The 23,402-nt window shown below is 40.9% G+C and overlaps 1 protein-coding gene across 2 annotated transcripts in view; it reads right to left on the bottom strand.

The window, feature by feature from the left end:
* Nucleotides 1-23,402, bottom strand: part of SBF2 (SET binding factor 2) — a 416,007-nt gene that overhangs the window by 29,725 nt on the left and 362,880 nt on the right. The window contains exons 26-31 of one of the 2 annotated variants that reach the window (XM_024558744.3): nucleotides 22,371-22,569; nucleotides 16,563-16,759; nucleotides 14,371-14,511; nucleotides 13,398-13,493; nucleotides 4,662-4,846; nucleotides 997-1,173 (exon numbers count right to left, since the gene is read on the bottom strand). In XM_024558744.3, coding sequence (XP_024414512.2) covers nucleotides 997-1,173; nucleotides 4,662-4,846; nucleotides 13,398-13,493; nucleotides 14,371-14,511; nucleotides 16,563-16,759; nucleotides 22,371-22,569 — 995 coding nt within the window. The remainder of the gene's footprint in view (nucleotides 1-996; nucleotides 1,174-4,661; nucleotides 4,847-13,397; nucleotides 13,494-14,370; nucleotides 14,512-16,562; nucleotides 16,760-22,370; nucleotides 22,570-23,402) is intronic. The other variant, XM_024558743.3, reaches the window with a different exon arrangement.

Below are 23,402 nucleotides of genomic sequence, written 5' to 3'. Positions count from 1 at the left end.
TGATTTCTGGTATGGACCTACTCTGGAGTAAGGAGAACACAGAAGGTACCAGAAACACAGATAGGTTGGGTGGTGGGGACCGTTTGGGGCTGGGGGTCATAGCTGAGGGGCAGAAGGGAGTACTGATCGCTCCTTGCATGGGTACGCAAAGGGTCCTGAATAGTCCAATGCACTGTGGGAAACGACTCTCTTCCCTCTTCAAGGGAGGCAGGAGGCTTGGAGGTAGCGGGGGTCAGGGGATGGAGGGGCTGGGAATTTGTGCAGGGAAAAGGAATGGCGGCCACAGCGTCAGGGGCCCAAAGACAAGGCTGAAGGCTACACTGCAGAGAAGCTCTCGGCCAAACGTCTGTGTCAATGTCTGAAACACGCGTGTCATAAATTCTTCGTGTGGTTTGGAAGACATGTGGGTTGTGTGTGCTGGCACACCTCCTTCTCCTGAATTTCTCAGTAGGAGTTGAATTAAAACATCCCAAGCTTGACTTAGCTGAAGGAAGGATATGTGGTTTTTCCTAAACCTTGGGTAGGCTTCAAGGCATCGGATGTGCCTTTGGTGGCTGTTGCGGGGTTAATCTAAAACCTAGAGGCATGCAACAGTGAGAGACAAGTGCAAGGTGAGGAAGTAAGAGCAAGGCTCTTGGAGTCACCCAGAAATCACATTCTGTCCTGGACCCTCATTCTGTTGACAACAGAGCAGGAGCCCTATAAATATATATTGATTAAATGTATTATACATCGAAGAGTTTCCATCTAAAAATAATAATCTCCTCTTTAGCATCCTATGGAGACAAGTGTTCACTTAGAGGGAGAGATAAAAATCCAGGGATGAAGAAGTCTACCCCTTCAACTCCTGTATCCCATGGGTTCCTGGAACCGAAAGGCTTTCACAGAGGGCACCCAGTCAAGGGAGAACGTCAGGTGGTGGGGGAACACAGTCCTTTTCTCAAACACCAATTCTGTACAGCCTCGAGTTCTAAGACAAGTTGCCCTGGACAGTACCTGTGGAAACCACTCTGAGTCTCCCAGGGCTTTCAGGAAGGTCACTTCTGAGTCAGTAGGAATGGTGCTTGGGACACAGGCTCTCATCAGCTTTTTAAAACTGGCTTTCACTTGTCGGAGGTCATGAAACTCAACAGGAACAAACTCACAATTTAAAGCAAATTCTAATTTAAAGTTCTGTGGATAAAGACACAGAGAATTAGGCAGATGAAGTGCTATACGTAAAGAGCAACGATTTCAACAGGGCAAGGCTTAAATGGTAGACAGTTAGCTGAGGCCAAGGGGCCACAGAGGCTGCAATGGGTCAAGAAAGTCAACCTGGTGTGGCTCATGCGTGTGCACTGCTGGGAAGAGCCATTCAGCCAGGACCAGGGGTCTGACGCGGCTGGCTGTCATTCTGAGAACTTGAAGAGACCACTGGGAGGCTGGAACCTGATGGGAGCTTGTAACACCAAACATAAGCCATTATAGTCATGAACCTGAAGTCTAAAGAGGAACCAGTGATACACGGACCGTGTGATTAATACAAAACTGTACACTAAGTCCCCCCAAGACACACACTGTAACTAAAGGTAATATATTGAGGTTCCAGAACTCTACATATTAAAGTTTGTGGACATACATATATTTGTTTCTTATTAAGCAAGTAAAACAGTTACTGTAAAAATTAACAAAGTGGAGATAAACATTGAGAAGGAAATAAAAATCACTAAGACTACTAATATGTAGTTACTCTTTTAAAGTTGAAATTAAAAATTATACACAGTAAAACATAAAGGCTTTGTTGATTGCTGGCTTTGGGACAGTAAGTTTTCACTCAGTATGATGTGTCAATCTGTATTTATTTGAGTATTTTTTATCATTTATATCTTTAATCCATATGGAATTTATTCTATGTGAGGTTGCATTTTTAATTAAGTAATGCTAACCAGGGGTGTCAAACTCGTTTTCACTGGGGGCCACATCAGCCTCACTGTTGCCTTCAAAGGGCCGAATGTGATTTTAGGGCTGTATAAATGTAACTACTCCTTAACAGTTAAGTGAGAGCTCGGCGCTGCCACCGGGTAGAAACAAGGTGGAGGCCAGATTTTGCCCACGGGCCTTGTGTTTGCCACCTGTGGGCGAAACTGATGGCCCGATTATATATTTTAATTTGATAATCTGGTTACCTAATTCTGATGATTTAAAAATTTTCTAAGTTCTCTTGCTAAGGAATTAATACATTTTCTTATATTCTTTCCACTTTCCTCACATTCTGCCCAAATTACTCTACTGGACCACCATCAGCTGCTCTAAGGGTAGAACTGGTTTCTGGAGGTTGGCTGTACAACAGTGTGAATGTATTTAACACTATAACTATAAGATGATAAATTTTACATTATTTGTATTTTACCGCAGTTAAAAAACTGCTGCCAAGGACTTATTGTAGGGTCTATTTCATGTTTTATATTGGTTATTTTAGAATACTTTTTAAAAAGGCCCATTAAAGTTTTAAAATAAAAAGCAAAAACTCCCAAGTTTTTTAAAAATGGCATTTCTCATATGTACCAGAAAAAAAAAGTTTCTTGTCTTAGTATTTCCACTTTTAGGAATAATCTAAAATGTATGGGGAAAAATCCTAGTATTTCAATTAAAAATAATAATAAACTATATGCTTGAAAATGTAACTGTAATTTTACATATAAAAGATAACGAAAGAAACTGACATATCCAACAATATGGAATGTTATGTAGTGATTAAAATGAAAAGACTATTAAATAACAAGGAAAAATGTTATGGTTTGAGATAAAGAACTTAGCTGAATACATGAGTTCTTTTCTGTTAGTTTTTTAACTTATAATAGAACAACGATGGTTTACTTTTCAGGAAAACTAGGTTCCTTTCCATTCCCAACTGTGCAGGAGCTAGGCATGCCTCTCTCATAACCGGGAACTATCACCCTTAGTTGAGACACACTAGAAGGTCATAAGGAGTTTGTGACTATGTACAAGGTGTTAAGGTATGTGCATTTAAAAGGTAAACAAGACCATTTCAAGATTATTGCGAGTCAGTCAGTCTCACTTGCTGGCTTTCCTCCACGTTCCCTTGGTCAGGAGAAACGGTGCGGAGCTGCACCCGGGGAGCGCTGTGCGGCTGCGGAGGGGCGCGTGTCAGACAGCCCTGGGCCCGAACTCCACAGGCACACGCAAGGAGTAAAAAGCAAAGCCGGAATGGAATATTCAAAAATCCCAGTAATTTCTGTGCTGGACGGTGAGATTATATTTTTAAAACATAATTCTTTATTGATAAAAGAAAGAACAGAAAAAATAAAAACAAAAAGAAAGAAGAGAGGAAAGGAGGGAAGGAAGGAGAAAGGTCCTAAGTGGCCGGCTTCCTTGTTCGCATGGGCACGATCACACAGCTCACCAGAGGACCGCTGTGCAAAGGGAACGGCAGGGGTGAGCATTAAGAGGCAAACCTTGGGGAGTGACTGAGATGATGAAAAGGGGAATGCTAAGGTGTGGGAAGTCTGTACCCCGGGAAAGACGGCAGGGCCAGGAGGCTGTGCTGGCAACCCTGGGTTGCTGTTGAAAGGCGTTCTAACTATTTTCAGGGTATAAAATCAACTGCTGTCTCAGCAGGCACGTGTGCATATTTAAAAACTGAGCATTGCCGAGCAGTTTCACGCCTCCTGCCCTGGGGGTTGGTGACTAAGTGACTGCGGCAGTCCAGGCAGTGGGAGAGGAGCTGGCGGAGCCAGCTAACCACGGAAGAGATGACTCAGTCACTGGCACCTTGAGGACCGAGCATGTGGGGTCCTGCTCAGAGCCTCTGCCCCACAGTTCAACCGAAGGTCTGTCTGCACGGTCCGGTGCGGACTGGAGCACTGGACTACACTTTCGGGGGATTTCTGAATTAACAAATACCTTTATTTCCCACACGCCTGTCAGTAATAATGACATTTATGTTGTGATGTGTGAATTGCAAAAACATTAAACCCGAGGAGTTACTGCTGCTTTTGGAGACAGAGACTATCTTTATAACTTACGGGACCTACACACAGTGAGGCTCTTTAGCATAGTAATTAAAAAAACAAAGTTGATTAGCATCGAATAGTTTGAATTTTCTGGCATGTCTTAGGACGTGTGTCCCTGTATATAGGATGCATAGCTTGTGAAGTTTTGAAAAAGGCAACTTAGAAAACATAGCTTTGGCCTTCCCGTGCTCTACGTGAAGTGCGTCATCCTCTCCCACCTTCCCGCAGCTTTGCTCGTCAACCGGTTTGTAACAACAAAACCTGTTCTGCCACGGACACAGATTCCTGTGGATGCTGAACTAAGACTGTGGAAAAACACAGCCTCGAATAAGCCTTATTACTTCTTTTTTTAATGTATAGTTCCTAATAGTCCTGATGTTTATGGTGACCTATTTATGATTATGAAAAAGTACTTCTTTACATAGCTAATAAACATGCATATGTGCGTATACATATGATCTAGGTATATGTAGACGAACATATACACATATATAATGAGCTAAAAAATTGAGACTGATTATTAACTGCAGGTGAAGAATTCATGATGCAAAAAAAAAAAGAAAGAAAAATTCTAGAAGCTGATTTATAAGTTTTATACACTGCCTTTGAGTATCCATAACGTTTCTAAGTGAGAAAAAGAAATCTTACCCTTAGTTGTGACTTTTCACCAAATATATAAAGGGCCGCTTGGCGTTTCAAGAGCTGGTTTTGCAGGTAGGCGCTGTTGCTGAAGGAGGCCGAGTGATCCTTGCCTGCCAGGCGGGCGCCAACATCGACGAGGGATGTTGGAGAACTCATCAGGCGAGTGCTAGAGCGAAGACTTGCCCACACACCTTTACAAAAGCCAAAATAATTGAGGTAATCTGATGTGGGAAGACCGCTGAACTGGGAAAAAGATGCATGCTCTGTAGGCATAGTTTCAGAGGTAACAGCAAGTTAATTAGCCTAGGTAATCATGGACCATACTGGTCATTTGTCATTCACCTTTGCAGTGTAAAAGCATTATTCAATACAGCATTTCCAAACCATACAAAATCAGGTGTGGAAGGACCCAAGAAGGCACCAGAGTCTCAATTCTACCCTATTCTGATGTAAAGTCAGTATTTACAAGCAAATACTGGGACCATGAAGAGAAAGAGTGCACTGAACTGGGAAGCCGAGAAGGCGGCAGGGGCAGTCAGGAAGCCCAGCGGGGAGACCGTGGGGTGGCCCCACTCCTCAGGGCTGCGGGGAAAGAAGTAAGAACAGTCTCCTGCTGTAGTCAGTCAATTCAATAGGAAACCCAGATTAAGAACAACATTAGGGCTTTACTAAACCTACTACGATCTCAGGCTGGATTTAGAATTAATATTTGTGTATCATGCCAAGATGAGGCAATTTAAAATTAGTAAAAATTATTTTCAACTCTCTTTCTCCAGTATCCATGAACAATGGTGAGGCATTATACATTTAGTATACGTATACATATACGTACACTTCACTGAGTATTAGCAGGCTTTACTTAAAATTTATAGTCAGAAACAGATGTCTTCTAATGGAAAGGGTGTGCTAAGCTGCTAGAAGAATCTTTTAAGTTGATCTTAATTATATTAATTAGAAAAACCAAGGATTTCTATATGCAAGTGAGCTATTAGATAATTAAATATCCAAGCCAAAAGCATGTACTAAGGTGAAATTTGCCTGGCACCGTAGCACCTTCAAAACACCAAAGCTCCTTACAAATGCCCACGGTCGGCAGTGCTCCTCTCGGAGGTGTGCTCACGGGGGTACGAGACGCTGCCCCTGCTTCCCTGAGCGGGGCTTCCTCTCACATCTGGACAGCCTGCTTGGGGAGCTTTACTCCTTGCCAAATGTTAAATCAAGCCATGCTTCCAGTGGCTAGAAGTCACCATGATAATGTCACATTTGCTTCTCTCTTTATGATGCAGTTACAGGGTCAGGAGACCAGTTCCTGAGAAAAGGTTTTACTATAGGTGATTTCTGCTTAACATGGATGAACCTTTCTATATAACCTATGAACTCGTCTCAGATATTAATGCAAGTTTTTGTAAACGAAGTCACAGAGGAAACTCAGAATGCAGGTGAGGATGAAAGATAATTTGACAAACGTGATGAGCGTCACTTGTAACGCATATGTTTTCATGTGGAGATGGTTAAAAGGAATGGCACGTCAGGACGGAGCATACAGTACCTTGATTACGGACTCTTCCCTTAGTTGAAGATTTGGGATTTGACTGAATAAAACATCTACCTCTGTGGCCATGCACTTGGCAGGTGAGATTGAAGACAGAAGCGGAATGAAATGTATACAGCAGCAAACATCAGAGCAATTGAGTAAGAGAAGAAGTGTAGGTTATTTAATTTTTAAAATTAAGTTAACATAGGAGAAAAAGGTAAATATAATGAAAGTAGAAGATTTGATTAACAAATAAAAAGCTGCGCAGTCACACAAAAAAGATGAACTGAGCGCCTGGTAAATGAAATTTCAGCACCTGTTCGTCAGTGCAAGCGCAATGAAATGAACAGCACAGCAGAGAGTGCCACTGAAAAATTATACCAAATGGAATGTGCTTTTGAAGACTGTCCTTGGGTGACCAACACAATTGAGGAATTTAGCGGGGGAGTGAGTGTTAGGGATCCACTGGCCCTCGTATTAGGGAGGCTGACTGGTACACGCCACCTGTTGTTCGGCACGCCTGCTCTCTGAGCGAGGCCGTCACATCAGGAATAAAGCTCCAGCGACCATTTGGAATAACTACGAGCATGTTTTTGCAGTAGAGCATTAAGCATTGCCACACTATCTTCTTTTTTTTCATTTAGAGATTACATTGATCTCCATACACAAAGTTAGCGCGAGCAGCAAAAATTCATGATCCTGTGACAATACCCAATGCTGCTAAAAATACAGCTGGTGATGACTGAGGTAATGACTTCTCCTGAAATCCCTACTTGCACCAAAATGAGGCAGTAGTAGAGATAATACTTTTGTAATTTGAGTAATATTGTTTTTCTTTTTTTTTCCAGCAAAAGAAAGCAGTTTGTGACCATGGCAAATTTTTACTTGGTAATAACACAAAATGGTGAGCAGCAAGTCACAGTTATATCCTGAGCAAAGGAACTGCTCGTCAATCAAGGAAATGACTGTATTTATTCAGGATCAAAACTTTAACAGCAGAACTACTAACCCATACACTGCAACACTGTGTAAAACATGACATAACTTGATAAAGGAAAATCATTAGAAGTGATTACACATTCCTGCCTCACTCCTTCTCCAGCAGGAAATGAAAGGCACTGGTGGCGTTGGTGGCCGAAGTCCAAAAGCTGAGGTTTGCAGGGGTGCCACCTGACCGCGCACAGAGAGTGCTACCGCAGGGCAGAACAGAGACCCGAGAGGGCAAGGCGAAGACGCAAGGTCTCCTGTGCGCTGGCGACCACTCTCCTTGCTGCCAAGGTGTTGAGCTTTCCTACTGAACATGGGGCGCTGAACGCTCGCAGTGAAGTACGAGTGGTTTGGCTCCTGATTCTGAAATGCTGCTCCCTAAACTTACCCACTTTCTTATGCCAGCGCCTCTATCGAGAATGATTTCTCCCAGTTCTTTACCTGACAAACTATCCCTTACACACAACGCGAACTCTTCTGAAAACCATCCCAGACTGCACCCCGAGTTGTGAAGAGCTGTTTGGACTCTGACCACACTGCACTGTGATTATTCATTAGCACATTAGGTCCTACTACTAGAGTGTGTGCCCGAAGGGTGGGGGCCTAGTCACACTTGTTCTGATTGCCATGCCGGGAGCCTGTTTATATACATGTTATATGTATAACATTGGATCATTTTCTTTTTGAAAACCGATACGCTGTGACCTGTTGCGGTCTTCTACTATATCTTCAACTCAATTATTTGCCCTGAAAGAATGAAAAGAGGGGGTGTTAAAAATATTTAGGTACCGCCCCTAAATAGAGGCTCATAAATGAAAAACTGCCGAGTGTTTATCACATAACAGAAAATCAGCAGTGAGAAAATGGCCCGTACTGACATGGGGCCAGCAGAGGGCTCTGAGCCTATACCCCCATCTGGCAGTGGTGCTAACCCTAGGAATCACACCTCTCCACTGCTGGGGAGGTCTGCTTAGCTTCCGGAGTGATTCCTAGGTGGGGAATACTTGCCTTGAGCATGTAACACCAGTCTGGAGTTGTATTTTTCCAAACCGCAGCATCCCCCTTAGTAGTTTGTAAAATCACTTTAATAGGTCTAATCAGTATTTTTTAAAATGTGGAACAGATTAAAATGGAAAATACTATGTGTACCGCATGTGCTATAGATAAATATTATTTTATGAAACTTTTGTTCTGGTACATATACATTTGCATTGTGACTCAGCCCTGAACTGTGACATAAAATGAGTATGTGTGAATATGTGTAGATATAAAATGTATTTCTTACTGTGCGTCAGGATCAAACAGTTGAAAGCTACTGGCATAGACCGAGAGCATATGCCGTCTGTCTTCCAATCTGGTTTAAGGCAACTTAAATGCTAATGCAGACCTTCCTCCGCCTCACTGGAGTATTAGGCAACAACACTGATACTAACCACAGCGATGGTAATGGAACTAACATTTACTGAGCTCCTATTATGAGCCAATAACTAGGTTAAGTGCTTTAGATATATTATTTCATTATTCCTTGTAAACACTCTGAAGCTAGATACTATTTATCATCTCTATTCTACAGATGAGGATGCTCAGAATTAAGAGGTTTCCTAAGTTGCTCAATATCATGCACTAAATGGTAGGGCTATGGTTTGAATTTGAGTATGACGGAATTAAACTCCTAGTGTCCCATCACCTAAGCAACCGCATCACCGTGGGCCTCTCCAGCAGGGTCTGGCTAAGGAAACTGTTTCAGGGAAAAAGTGGTGTGGTTCATTCATCACACCCATGGGGATGGGTTGTTGTTCAGAGCCTGAGTGTGTCCTAAGCACAAGGGTGTTCTCTCCATTTTGTTCGGACAAAAGAAAGAGAAGGAAAAGAGATGCCTGGGTTAGATGTGGGGTGGGGTCCTGATCTGTCAGAGTATGAGATGCAAACTACAGTCCGTGAACGCTGCACTGAAATGGACTGAACTCAGCCTAGTCCCAATTATGCTGTTTTTGCTAAGTGACCTTGACATTGAATATCTCGAAGCCTCTTAAAATATCTATTCTGGAGGTTATTTAAAGGATAAAATAACAGTTGTTATTTTAAAGAATGAACAATTTAAAAAGCTGGCTCCGAGCCCTGGACGGGTGGCTCAGTTGGTTGGAGCGTTTTCCCTGTACACCAAAGGGTTGTGGGTAAGATCCCAGTGGGGGCGTGTTGGGGGGGGCGTGTTAGTGAGGCAACCCCTTGATGTTTCTCTCCCTTCCTCTCTCTAAAATCAATAAAGCATATCCTTGGGTGAGGATTTAAAAAAAAAGCTGCCTCTATGGGGCTACTTCTTAAATATACTTAGCTATTGTATTTTTTAATTGAAGAGGCAGTACCAATTTTCTCATGGCATTTTTCAACTCAAAAAAATAATCTATCCAAGTTGTGAGTATGTGAGTTTTCCCCCCACTATGGGGCTCAAAAGCTATTTTAATTTTAAATGGAAAGCCATGTGATCTAGTCACATCCTTATTTTTTCTAAACTGTTCTTGTGTAAAGAAGGCTGCTCCCCCTGCCGCAGGAGTCCTCAGCATGCACAGCGATGCAAAGTGTCGCGCTGACAGAGAGCAGGGTGGAGGAGGAGGAGCAAGTGGAGGTCAATAGAAACTGGATCACCAGAGTGAGAAAGGCACACAGTGGAAATAATGTAAAAAGGAGACCAGGGCCTAAAAGACTCTATGACAATGAAAGGAAAGAAAAAAAAAAAAACCCAGTGAAAATACACAGAAGAGAATAAAGGAGGTTGAGAGGATGACTCAGACATAGGAGGCTCTTCCCACACAGGTAAGCCAGAGCCTGCAGGCGGAGCACCAGCTCCCTGGAAGAACGGAGAGACTCTACCTGAGGGCGGGCACCAGAAGTGAACTCTGTGCAGGGCATGCACGTGTCTACAGCTACTCTTGCCCTGGTCGCGTGTCTGCCTGTCATTTTCACGTCAATAAGGAATCTCCTGAGACTACCCCAATTTGCTTGCCCCGGTCCATTCCTGCTACTCTGTGTGAGGAGGAAGGACCCTATCAGAAGAGACAAAGGAAGCAGATCAAGGTGTCGGGAAACAGGAGAATCTTATCTGTCAACTAATCACTGGGACCTTGGAAGATCTAGGAGGCTTTGGGAGTAAAGGAGTAAGAGATGGAATAAAAGAATAAGATTTATGTTTCTGAATCCTAGCATAAGATACCAGAAGGATGGGCATCTAAGGGGCAAAAAAACTGTCACACCAAGTTTACAGAAATTTTCAGAAGAAAATATGTGGGAAGGCTGTCAGAAATAATAATTATGATCTCATTTTGCATAGAATGGATCAGGAGCAAATTACATTCAAGATTTTAACCCTAAGAGGTGAATATACCTTTCAGGTACCTTTGAGAAGAACAAAGAAGGGACTTATAATTAGAATGTAACCACCAGTGGGGATCCCCTTGCATAAAAAAGCCACGAGTCTGAGGCCAATATTAAAAAAAAGAAGATATGCAGTTGAAACAGACTGATGGATATTCATGAGCCTTGTACCAACATAGAAGGAGAAACAATTTTGAAGCTAAAATTTACATTACAGGTTATTTGGCCAAATGGAGAAACAGATAATGTGTTCTGGATGATGTTTACAAAAGCAAAGCATAAGAGCCAGGTGCAGGGCTTCAGCCACCAAACACATGCTGGAAACTTCATTCTGTTGAGTGGAGATATTGCTGACATGCCTTGCTGACAACATAAACTTCCACATGCTGAATAAAATGGCAAGGGGGACAGCAACCTTGAACTGAATTTGACAGGAGGGCTTGGGAACATAAATACCCAAGGAGAAAGTCATTGTACTATCTTTTAGTTCAAATTCACCAAGAAAGAAATGATGAGAAGAATGAAGTTTGCACCTTAAACTGGAAAACAATGGTATTTTAGAAATTCAGTAAAAAGCGGAATTTCTGTGTTGTAGTCCTAACCCCAGTACTTCAGAATGGGACCTCATTTGGAAATGTGAGCTCACTGCAGATGTGACTAGTTAAGATGAGATCATACAGGAATCTGGTGGCCCCAGTTCTACACGATCGGTGTCCTTATGAAAAGGGGAAATTTGGAGACCGACACACAGGGAGAATGCATGTGAGGACGACAGCGGGACTCTAGGTGAAGCTTCTACAAGCTAAGGAAAGTCAGACGATCAGCGAACCGTTCGAAGCTGGAAGCTGGGGAAAAGGCATGGGACAGGCCATTCCTCTCAGCCTGCAGAAGGCACCGACCCCGACAGCATCTTGATTTTGGACATCTATCACCAGAACTGTGAGACAATAATTAAGTCACACAGTTTGGGGCACTTTGTCACAGCAGCCCTAGCAAACTAATACAGTGACCTGAAGGCCTAACTGGGAAGATGACTGAAGAAGGGTGAAAGCTCTTAGGAAATCCTACGATAGCAGGACGTTCAGATGAGGAAGGAAAAAGTAACAAGCGTCCACAGCACCAATACAACTGCCAGGAGACGTGCATGGTGGTCTTGGTTTTCAAAGGGGAAAACAATATGTTTCGTAAAAGAGAGCCTTGATGTTGATTCTGAACCAAATTCCAGAATTAATGAATTATTAATGAACTATTCATGATTTCTTAGGAAAAAGCACTAATTCCTATAAGAAGTCATTTTACACTGATTGTAAAATCTTTAGTGATACAGTTAACAGTTTGAAAGATTGGGAAATACTGGATTAAAAAAGATGGGAAGAGACAGAGAAACATGGGCCAGGTGAGTTTCTGCAAGGGGACTCATAACCAGTGCAGATGAACAGATCAGGCTCCTTCTTCAGAGAGGCTGAAGAGATGCTATTTTGCTGAAGGCTCCTCTCCTTACCTCTGGTTTGTGCAACATTTTTTTTAAACAAAAAATCACATGAGAAGAGTGATCAAGTCTATGGAGGACCAGAGGCTTGGAAAAACAGCTGATACAGTTGTGGACAAATCGAGATCAAGTGGCTAAAGCAACAGTCCGCCACTGAAAAAGGCACCATTTTGTAGGTACAGGACACAGTACTTTTAGGCCCCAAAACTAACCCTCAAAACTAGCATGTTGGTAAGAACAGCAGCTCACGTGAAGCAGACAGATTTCGAGTGATGCTAACCTCAATATGGATCAGCCTAGGGATGGGCTGCCCCTAACGCAGTCTTGGGCTCCAGGAGGCAATTCTGTGGCGAGTCCACAGAATGAAAGAGCTGGTGACTGGATGGCAACCATCAGAACTGGGGACATTCAGAGTTAACTACAGTTGTCAGAGAAAAAAGATGAGGACAGTTTTTAAATCTGAAGGGATACAGTGTAGGAGATGAGGTTTAGAATTTTCTAACTTTAGCAGGCAGAACGAGGGTCAATATGTAAGTTACATGGTGGTGGATTTTCAGATCAATATAAGAAGGAATTTCTGACAGCTGCTTACACATGCAAGGGACTACTTTTGGGGGAAGAAATGAGTTTCCCTTTACTGACAGTGTTCAAGCAGAGCCAAGATCACGTACTGGCTGTGTTTGCAAGGGGACTCAGCGTTGCATGGGAATGAGGAAGAGACTCCAAGTCTGTAATTCCACTGCGAAGCAGCAGGACTTCGCAGTGGAGAAGCCTGGTCTGGAATTTCCTCTGAAGAGTAAAACAATCTAACAAACCCCCCAGAGACCAAATTAGAGCACCCTTTGGAGCTGAACAAACCAACACTCAGCCTTTCTCTATTTCCTCATGCCAGCAGCTACAAGCCCAGAGGGGAAAAAGGTAACCTGAATATCTTTCTCTCTTATTCCTCAAAATAACATTTCAGAGAACAGGAGTAAAAATAACAGGCATTGGAGGCACAGCCCTCAGGCCTCGATCACTTCTCCCCAGCTGTTGATGCTTCTGTGACCAGTCTTTCTACCTGCAAACCTGAAACACCATGAGTCTGCAAAGGGCTGACTCACCATTTACAATGCTCCCCTCACCTCCCAATGCTTCCACAAACTCATCAATAGGTAAAATTTCAGCAATTACTATACCTCTTGTCTCAAGAGGTGAAACTCACATGTCACCATACTAGAAATAATTTGATCATTCATTTAGAAAAGAGTAATTAAAAACAATTTGAACCATAATTAGTTTGATTTAAAGTATCGCTATCTAGAAAAAAATTTTCTGTTTTACGATTGTATCAGTGCTCAGTTATAAAATCAATCTTACTAACCTCCTCGAGCAAAGCTATTGGATGGGTTTACATCCAAATGTCCTGGCACTACCTGCTTAAGCACAGTGGACATTCTTGAAGTTCTCCTTTCAGTCCCTAAAGTCAGCCAAAAAGAAGAACAAAAACCATGTCGTTCGGGTTAACATTACTCAAATGACAAAAAGTTATCTTATGTGTAGCATGTCTAATTGCTGCCAAACATTGCACTTTTTAAGTACCCAAAGCTTTAATAGAGATAACAAGGCACTGTTACTATTTCCTCAGAGATACACGCATTTGCAAGATTATAGGGAGTTAGGTTTGGCAAGTGCAATCAGAGAATTCAATGACAAATGAAGCAAGGCATGCATGGTGTTACTTTACAAGAAAAGCCACTTTCTGCTTATGTTGAGCTAATTCAAATAGCTGATTAAGCCAAGGAGACCAACTTTTCAAGTCACATGCTCCTGTGTCTAACACATTAGGGTTACCTCTACATGAACCCTCTGGGGTTCCATCACATGATAACTGAAACAAAACATTAGTACAAGTCTTAATGGTTTCATCCCAATCTAATGAAAACAAACTCTATTGCAAATCATAAAAGACTGCAGAAATTTCAGAAATTTTAAACATGATTTTAATATGCATTTAATAAACATGTTCACCTTATACACTCAACATTGTAATAATATTTTAAAGTCTATGTAAAATAGATTCTAGGAAAAAAAAACCCCAGATGACTTTATATATGTTCCCCACCTCCTCTCCTATCACTCTTTTAAAAAGGAAATAGTTGAATGTCTAAATTTGGTTACTATGTACTAGAATTTAACAGTGGTGCCCTGATTCCTAACTAAAAGGAGCCAAAGTTATAGCTCCACAAGGTAAAACTTTAAGGGGTCACGTTGAACAGTGCAAATAACTAAAGAGATTAACCCCAGGAATGAGTCGACTTTTTGTAGCTGGCAAGAACAAAAGTATCAAATGTTACCTGGAGGCAGAGCAAGTGCTGGCCTGACGGTGAGGCTGTTATTGCCACGGAGTTTCTGATGGACAGAAACTGCACTCAGTATGGCTTGCAAGTACTTTTCTTGTTCTATGCTGCTGGAAGACTCTAAAGAGGAGGTAGGAGCTATAAAAGAAAAAGATAGTGAATAAAAAACCTGTCTCTGTTAATAAAAGTCTTTTATATGTATTTTTTTTCCTTTTTCATTCTATATACAGTCTTCAAGTTACCACACCCAAATACAGAAACCAGCCCCACTTAAAGTTCCAAACTATCAAGTGGCTAATCCTCCTATGATACTGGTTTCACCACACCTACTTCTCGATTGCCTCATCCTCCTCCCAGAAAGAGCCTAGGCATGGAAAACTGGCACAGGGCTGTCCTTCCAAGAGCAGGCAGTGCTTCTCATTACTCAAGCCATTCAAATGCAGATGCACAAAAGACGAGGTGTTGATGACCTCCCCCAACCGTCCTGTCCATGCTCCTGTTTAGGAGTAGGGGATGGAGCGTTCCCTCGGCATCCCGGAATGGGCAGAGGGTGGAATTTCCCAGTTGCCAGGAGTAGCTTTATTCCAATTCTGCCACCTGGGCTTAACAGGGGACGCGAACGTGCAGGCGTTGTTTGCGGGAAGAGTGGAGGAAGATGGGGAGAAGACAGGAGCAGCTACTGCTAGATTCCCCTGCCCTTCTAGAAGACGGGCAAAAAGTATGCACAGAGGGGAACTGTGAGAGCAGTTCTGGGTGGGAGGGAGCCTGAGCCGGTTTGCGGGGAGCAAAACAGAAATCACTGAATGGGCCCAGGCTCTTGTAAAGGGGCATCAGGAGGGTCTTACTAGAGAGGCAATAGAGATGAACAACTTCTCTTAAACCTGAATAGGAAATAGTTAGAATTTCATATTTTATCAGTTTTAAGATGCCATCATTATGTTTTATTAAGAAATGCACCATTATTTTATGTACTAAGAATAAAAACTGCCATTTAAACTAGGATATAACTCTTTCTGATCAGTTCAATTACAAGATGTATCCTGCTTTCAAATATATTAAAATGTGAGCAAATGTATAAGCTCAAAAATATAAAGTCCAGTACTTATGTTAGATAAAAAAATAAGAAACTAGTGGAATAAAATACTTTCCACTTTTTTCCAACTAAAAGCTCAGTAACATGCTTATCAGTGCTCCTGAAATGGCTCACTCACTTTGTTTAACTTACTGTGTTCTATTACACCTACTAAGTAGCTTGGGAGGATTCCTCAGGGAGAAACAGTTCAAAGCCAGGGAGAGTAAATAAAATAGTAATAATACAGTGCTGGGTGTGTGCTGCCCTCAGTCACCTGAACGATCAGAGGCACGTTAGCCAGCTTTTTATTCTCTGGAGGGAAGCAGGTGAGAATGAAGAAGAGATACCAAAAGCACAGTTTTACTGGCTGACCCAGAGAACCTCACTTACTTCATCTTGAAAAAGAAAAAAATGCGGCCATCCCTAAATTGGATCTGGTATCTTAGTGGCCCACTGTTTAATTTTATTGAGCACCTATTATAAGCTGGAAGTTATGAGAAAGTTCAGCAAAATAAAGCTCCCGATTGACTCCAAGGCCTCAGATTTGGTGCTCGTAAGCATCCTCAGGAAGAGAGATAGCAGCGCTTATTACTTCTGTTTTCTTAAGTTGGCCAATTTCTTGCTTCCAAACACCTCTATGCTTGAGAGATCTTGAAACAGCACTATGGTCATTGGTTTGCTGACGTGTGTGTGTGTGTGTGTCTTGCAGGAATGAAATAGGGTATCTCATACCACGTGGGACAGAATCCCTACTGGCCCCTGAAGCTGTTAAATATATTTCAATGCTTCCCAGAAAAAAAGAAAAAAAGTAGTATAATTTATTTCCCATATGTGGATATTTTGGTCTGCTGAAATGAAAACAGCCTAGAACCAAAGACTTTATTATGTTAATTTCTATTAGGATCCAAACACAGACAGACATAGTAAGGTGTCAAATTCAAGGTGGAGCCCCACATTTTCAAGTGTAGTTCTTGTTTAAGTTTTACAGGTTGGGTGTGGCACAGGTGTGAGAGGCCTGACGACAGGGAACAACCGGCATTCCCAGATTTTACTTCTTGTAGTTTTAGGAATACTCTGGAATGAAAGGATCATAATTGTGCTGTAGAGAGAGGCTTACCTGCCTGGGGGGAGTTCTGAGATTTGAAAAGACCCACTACTCCCTTCGCATGGAATCCTCCAGATCGGAGGAGCAGAGTACTGCTTCTTGAGTTCTTCCAACATACAACAGGCAGGCGGCTGTGTCGGTAGCAGCGGGCTACTCTTGGTAAACTACTGTCCTGCACCGCTTGAGGTACAACTAGAAGGCCAGGATAGCTTCAGGGCAGGGAGGGAGAACGAGAACGGTTTGGGCAGGTGAGGGAGAAGGGGAGGGGCGGAGAAGGGAAAGGAAATGGGGACAGCGGGAGAGAGAGAGAATGTGAAACTATGAATATCATAATACCACAGCCACTTTCTTTTCTTTGTTTTAAAGATCAAATCTCTAAGCTGATTTATTTCTATAAATTTTTTTTATTGTTTATTTTCCACAGTCATTTTCTAAGACTCAGAAACATTGGTTGAGAGGTAAAGGTGTGTATTTAACATGGAAGTCAGTCTCAAATCAGTTCTTCAGGGGTTGAAAAGAAAAGGCCTAAATGGTGAAAATAATTAATTCATCCACTAATTTGTAGGATTTTTTTTTTTTTTTAAAAATAAGCCCCTTTCATTGCTACTGCAGGCTTTTGCTGAATAACCTCAGCTTAGAAAATAAAATGTTAGGTAGAATTAGTTAAAAAGCTTCTGTTAAACTGATGACCTCCCTTACCTTACACACTACTTTTCGTCAACTTGGAATAAAGACTGTAAGATCAGGGTATTAATGCCAACTTTATGAGAATGACAACTCAAACCGCCACCTGATTAGACCGCCGAAATGACGAGACTAGAGCACACCAACATTAGGTGACCCGGTATGGTGAAAGGGTTAAAAATAAAACCAAATGATGTCTGGTGTAAGAACAACATGCCCTGCTGTCAAACAAGTTTAAATATTTTATTAACACTACATGTTGATAATATTTTTAAAAGATTAGCTCATAAAACTACAAAATATGATGTTGGGAAAATAGACAAGGGTACCGTGTTTTTACAGATTAATAAGTATAAGAAGATAGTCAGGTTTCAGAGTTATTTCCTTCCTTTAGTTTATTTAGATATATCCCACTGAAGAAATTTCTTATTAATAACCTCCCACCTCTGAGTCCATATCGTTTGTGTGGTTTTTTAAACTGTGGTAATATATACCTAACAAAACGTTTAACATGGTGACCGTTTTAGGTGTGGAGGTCGGTGACATTAAGTACATTCACAAAACTGGGCAACCACAACTACCTATTTCCAGAACTTCTAATCCCCTACCTTGATACACACCAGTGCTGAGAGCGGGGAGAGGAAATCCGGTTTACGGTCATGGAAACCGTAACCTTCAAGGACTTCAGTGAGCGACTAAGTTTCCATACTTAACTAGCGATGCCTTGGAAGCATTCTGAAAGCCTAGCATGTGGTGCCCTAGGAAGGTAGAGGCTGTGCTTTCTAACACCACGAACTGATGAAGAGATCTCGCGTAGACAGGGTCATTCCTGAAGACTGGAACAGCAGTTCTATCACCAGGGCCCTGTGTCTAACTCCGCTTTAACACTTGCTTTCCGGCTCAGTTGTTTCCAGATACACTGATTTTGTATACTAGATCAGGGAGTGTCGCTTAATGGCTTCAGGGGCTGCTTCAGGAAGTGGGAGAGAACCAGCATACCCTTAACTCCTTGCCTCCCCTGTGGACTGTCCCCTCCTCCTTCCATGGGACATGAGCACCACAAACCATGCTTCTTACACACAGGATCTAAGACTTTCTTGCCCCCAGGCATGGGTTTGAGTGGCAGCCGGACAACCACTAGTGCTGGGCAACTCTTGTTGAGTCTGAAGGCCAGCAGAGGCTACTTTCAGTGCGAGTCTCATTTGGCGATGAAAGGTTAAGTCCGTTTACCGGCCACCTAGCCTACCCCACCGCCCAGGGCCATCGGCTCTGGGCGTCAGTGTAAGCAAGCCTCAGGAGGTAAGACTGGCTTTCAGAAGCTGCTGTGGAAGCTTTTTAATCAAAAACTAACACAAGTGCTCAGAACGTAAATGAATTCACTGTACTACCACCTAACTTAGCTCAAGAAGTGGGCCATTTCCAGCACCCAAGGAGATTCCCTTGTGTCTTCTCCCAGTCACTATTTCCCACTCCTCCTCAAAGATTATCGCTACCCTTGAGTACCAGCAACATGGATGAGTTTGGCCTGTTTTTGAATTTTAGAAAAAGAACCAATAGAAGTTATTCTTTTGCCTCTAACTTCGTTTGCTCGACATTATGTCTGTCAGCCCCATCCACGCTATCGCATATACTGCAGTTCGTTCATTGTTGTTGCTGTACAGCACCCCATGGTGTGGCGACGCCATCTATTCCACTGCTGACTTGGAGTGGTTTTTAGTTTTTGACTATGTAACAAAATGTTTCCACGAATGTTTCTGTAGGTTTCTGTTGGGAGCACGTACATATTTCTGTTCGAAATTCTACCCCACCTGGGAGCAGAGGCGGCAGGTAACAGGTTACGCACATGCTCACGAGGTGTTTAGATGTTAGGAGATGCTGCCAGACAGCTTTCAAAGTCCTTCAACCAATTTACAGTCCCAGCAGCAGTGAATGAGAGTTCCATTTGTTCCACACTCTTCCTGCATTTTGTATTGTTGGTCTTTTAAATTTAGCCATTTCTGCAGGTATAAAGTAGTCTCATTGGGGCTTTAATTTGTATTTATTTGCAGACTAGTAAGTTGAGCATCTTTTCAGATGGCCACCAGGACATCTTCTTTTGTGATGCCTAGTTAGATCTCTTGACATTTTTATGGCCTTTTTACTCTCTTACTGGTGTCTTCTGATGTACAGAAGTTCTTATCAGTCTTTTACTTTATGGGTAGTGCTTTTCCTGTCCTAAGAAATCGTAAGGTCATTAAGGTATTCTCCTATTTTTTTAGAAGCTTCCTTGTTTTAACCTTTTACATGTAATCTACGGACCAATGGAATTGATTTTTGGGTATGGCGTAAGGCAGTGGTCAAAATTAATTTTTTTCTTGTATGGATATCCAGCACCATTTATTGAAAAAACATTTTTTCCCTGCTCTTAAGTGCTGTCTTTACCTTAAATCAAGTGTTCATATATGTTGAACTCTTTCTAGCTTCTCTATTCTGTTCCACTGGTCTGTTCACCTACCCTTGTGCCAATCCCATGCCGTCTTAATTACTGCAGCTTTACAAAACATACAGCTTTAATGTAGTGTCATTAAAATATCTTACAGTTTTATTCTATAACACTATCCTGACTACTCTTGGCCTTTGCATTTTCATGTAACTCTTAAAAATTATCATTTCAATTTCCATAAACATTTTTCTGGGATTCTGATTGGGACCACACTGAATCTATTGGTCAGTATTTGGAGAAATCACAGCTTTAGAGTATTAAGTATTCTAATCTAGGAACATGAAATATCTTTTTACTTATATATTTAACGGTGCTCAATATTGTTTTGAGTGTTCGGTGTAGAGGTCTTACACGTCTTTTATTAGATTTATTCCTAAGTATTTAATGTTTTTACTGCTACTCTAAATAATTTCAGTAGTACCAAAATAACATTACTTAAAATTTCATTATTTAATTATTTGCATTTGGTATATACATGACTAATTTTTGTATAATGGTCCTATACTAGTGACCTTACTAAATTCACTTTTTAATTTAAAAAATTTATCTGTAGATTCCTTCAGGTTTTCTATGCATACAGTCAGGTCATCTAAGAATAATAAGGGTTTTATTTCTTTCTTTTGCCATCTTTATACCTCTCAATTTTTATTTTTTGTCTTTTTTCATGTCCTGGGACCTCCAGTGAAACAGCAAATAGAAGGTAACAGTGGGCATCTTTGTCTTGTCTTACTCCCAGAGTAAAAGTTTTCAATATCTTACCATTAAATAACTTCTGCTGTACAAATTTTTAGACACAGATTAAAAACCTTCCCTTCTATTTTAATTTGCTGAAATTTCTTTTTGTAAAAGTCATAAAATTATTTTCTGTATATAATGAACTTATATTTTCCTTCTTAATTCTTTTAATGTGGCAACTTATGCTGATTGATTATCAGCTGTCAAGCCCGTTCTGTATTCCTGCAATAAATTCCACTTGGTCATAATGAACTGTCCTGTGTGAAATGAACCTTGGTCTTTAGTGCTAGTAAAATTTTTCTTTAAAGTCTACTTTGATACTTATATAGTTAATAACTTTTTTAAAGGTAGTTTTGCATGGCATATTTGTTATATCTCTTTACTCTCAATCTTTAGTATTCTTGTATATTAGTTATATCCTTTAAAAAGCAGCAGTAAGCTTTTAAAAATTCCGCTAATCTTTTAATTTTAATTGGAATATTTAGTCAATTTATAAGTAATTTAATTACTAATATATTTGAATTTAAATCTACCATCTTACATCTTGCTTTCTATTTGTTCTATCTGTCCTGTGTTTTCTTTTCTCTCCTTTCTTGCCTTCTTTTGCATTATTTATTATTCCATTTCCTTCCTTCTAATAGCTAGAGGGATATATATTATTTTATATATATACATAAATGCTTTATAACAAGTGTTCTATTAAGTTTTTATTGTTTCTGACAGGCTGAAATGATGAATGAGTTCTATTTTCTCACTGGCAGGCACGATTTTGATAGCAAGCTTCCCAAACAACAGGACATCACACCCTGACGCTGTCACTTACACTAATCTACAAAGAGAATTTAGTTAGAAGGACAAATTTAGTTAAATTTGCCCAGGAAAATTACTGCATACTCAACAGAATCACAGCCTTCCAGTGCTCAATGCAAATTTTTCATTTGGCCTAAATCTCAAACTGTATTCCCAACTTGTTTTTCAAGTTTCACATTGGTAGTATTTGTAAACTTAAACTGGCATTTAAAGTGAGATCTTTATAGTTCTTCTAGAACAGTGGGGTTGAAACTAATAGTAACCCTGAGACAACTTTCTAATATATGTACTGGGCTTCCAATTTATAAAGTGCTTCACAGAATTTATTTATCCACACCAGGAATTTATAAATGCAAAGAAAAGAAATTCCCTGGGGATGGGAATGATTTAACTGTGGATGGTAAAAATATAGTTTTAAAAAACAAAGCATGGCATAGGGCTTCACAGACAGACAAAACAGCAAGAGGTAAGAATAGAAAAAGATTATGTGTTCATTGACATTCTTTGAGTAATATTCCTTGGAAAGTATTCTAATTAGATAGCATGAGAAAACCCTGTCTACACTCGGGGCAGCAAATTACAGCCTCTGGGGCAAAACTGGCTCCGCCCTTTCGTTCGCTGACTGTCTATGGCTGCTTGTGTGGCAGAGCTGAGTAGCTGCAACAAGAGACCACATGGTCTGCAAAACTGAAAATATGTACTATGTGGTCTTTTATAGGAAACATTTGTAGTCCCCTAGCCAGACTTTCATCTTTCCTATCTGCCTGGGCAAGTCCTATTCTTACTTCGGTTACCTTCAGGCATTTTAGAAAAGAGGCAAATGGGAAAAGACAAATAAGGGGAATTCATAAAAGGGACAAAAGCTATTATGACCTCTCACCTTCTGATCGAATACAAGTACATACAGTGATGTAACTGCACTTGTGAGAATGCCAGTGAGGTGCTTGCTCACGCTGCATGAAGTGTCCCTTAAGCACACAATCCCTGGGGAACTTGCTCCTATTTTCTGACATTTTTCTCTCTCTGGGAGATGGATGCAAACAGCCCACTCAAGATTCAAAAGGAAGAAAGGAAAGAAGGTCTCTTTTGGAGCCCCTGAACACACTAACCTCCGGCAGAGTGAATACATCCTGTTGGAAGCCGTGATTCGAAAATACTCTGGTTTTGAGCGAGAAGAGCTGCCGCTTATGGTTCCCAAACCTAAACGCTGGTAGTCTCTGAAACAAGCTTTCTCCACTAACTGTTCCATAGTAGACTTCTCCGAGGCCTTCAGAGTGGTACTGGTGGGGAGTTCACTGTCATCGGAAACTGTGATGGCAGAAAGAGGTTTTGAAAAAATGATACAGCTCAAAGTAGAAGGTTAAAAACTTCCTTTTGGAGAGGATTCTTAAACCTAGAGAAGTTTATATTAAGGCTACAGGTCCACGGATATCACAAATCATGTAACTTCTGGCAGAAATCATTATGTTCAAACAATCTGAACAGTAATGAATAGTCAAGAAATAAAGTATCAGGAGCTCAATTGACTCAAAATGTCAGCAGAATTAACTCAACATATCTAACAAAAATACAAGTTTGAATTCATTACCCATAGTTTTAAGTCAGGCTTGCTTATTATAAAAGCAATAATAAAGGTCGCAACAATTACCCTTGCCAAAGTATAACAATTTCTATTTAGGACTCTAATATGATTTTTAATATGATCACTATACAACCTCATCACCCAGGTTTCAGTTAACTTTTCAAAGCATAAACTTTTATTAGAAATTTCTAGATTAAGCAGAAGTTCATTAGTGGGAAAAGGCCTTTCTTAGAGAGGAATAAAGAAGTTATACTTTTTCTGTGGAAATATTTTTGTCAGAGGATGTGGTATACATGGGAAACCGCCTTACAATTTTGCAATCGCAGGTTTTAGATGTGGAAGAATTTACCCAATAATCAAGTATTTTAGGGGGGATTAAGAAAGACACATTAGTAATTGGTACTACAGCTTCTAACTAAAAAAATTCCATTGTTAAAAAATCTCTGAATTTACTTTACGATTTTTCTTAAAGTAAGAGAAGTCAAATTAAAGCTTTCAAAATTATTGGAAATGTTCTCAAAGTTATAATGTCAAAGGGAAAAATATGGCTCTCTTCCAT

Source organism: Desmodus rotundus, chromosome 5 (assembly GCF_022682495.2).
Source record: "Desmodus rotundus isolate HL8 chromosome 5, HLdesRot8A.1, whole genome shotgun sequence".
In the NCBI taxonomy this organism is placed as follows: Eukaryota; Metazoa; Chordata; class Mammalia; order Chiroptera; family Phyllostomidae; genus Desmodus; species Desmodus rotundus.
This window is presented reverse-complemented; position numbering and strand designations above follow the sequence as displayed.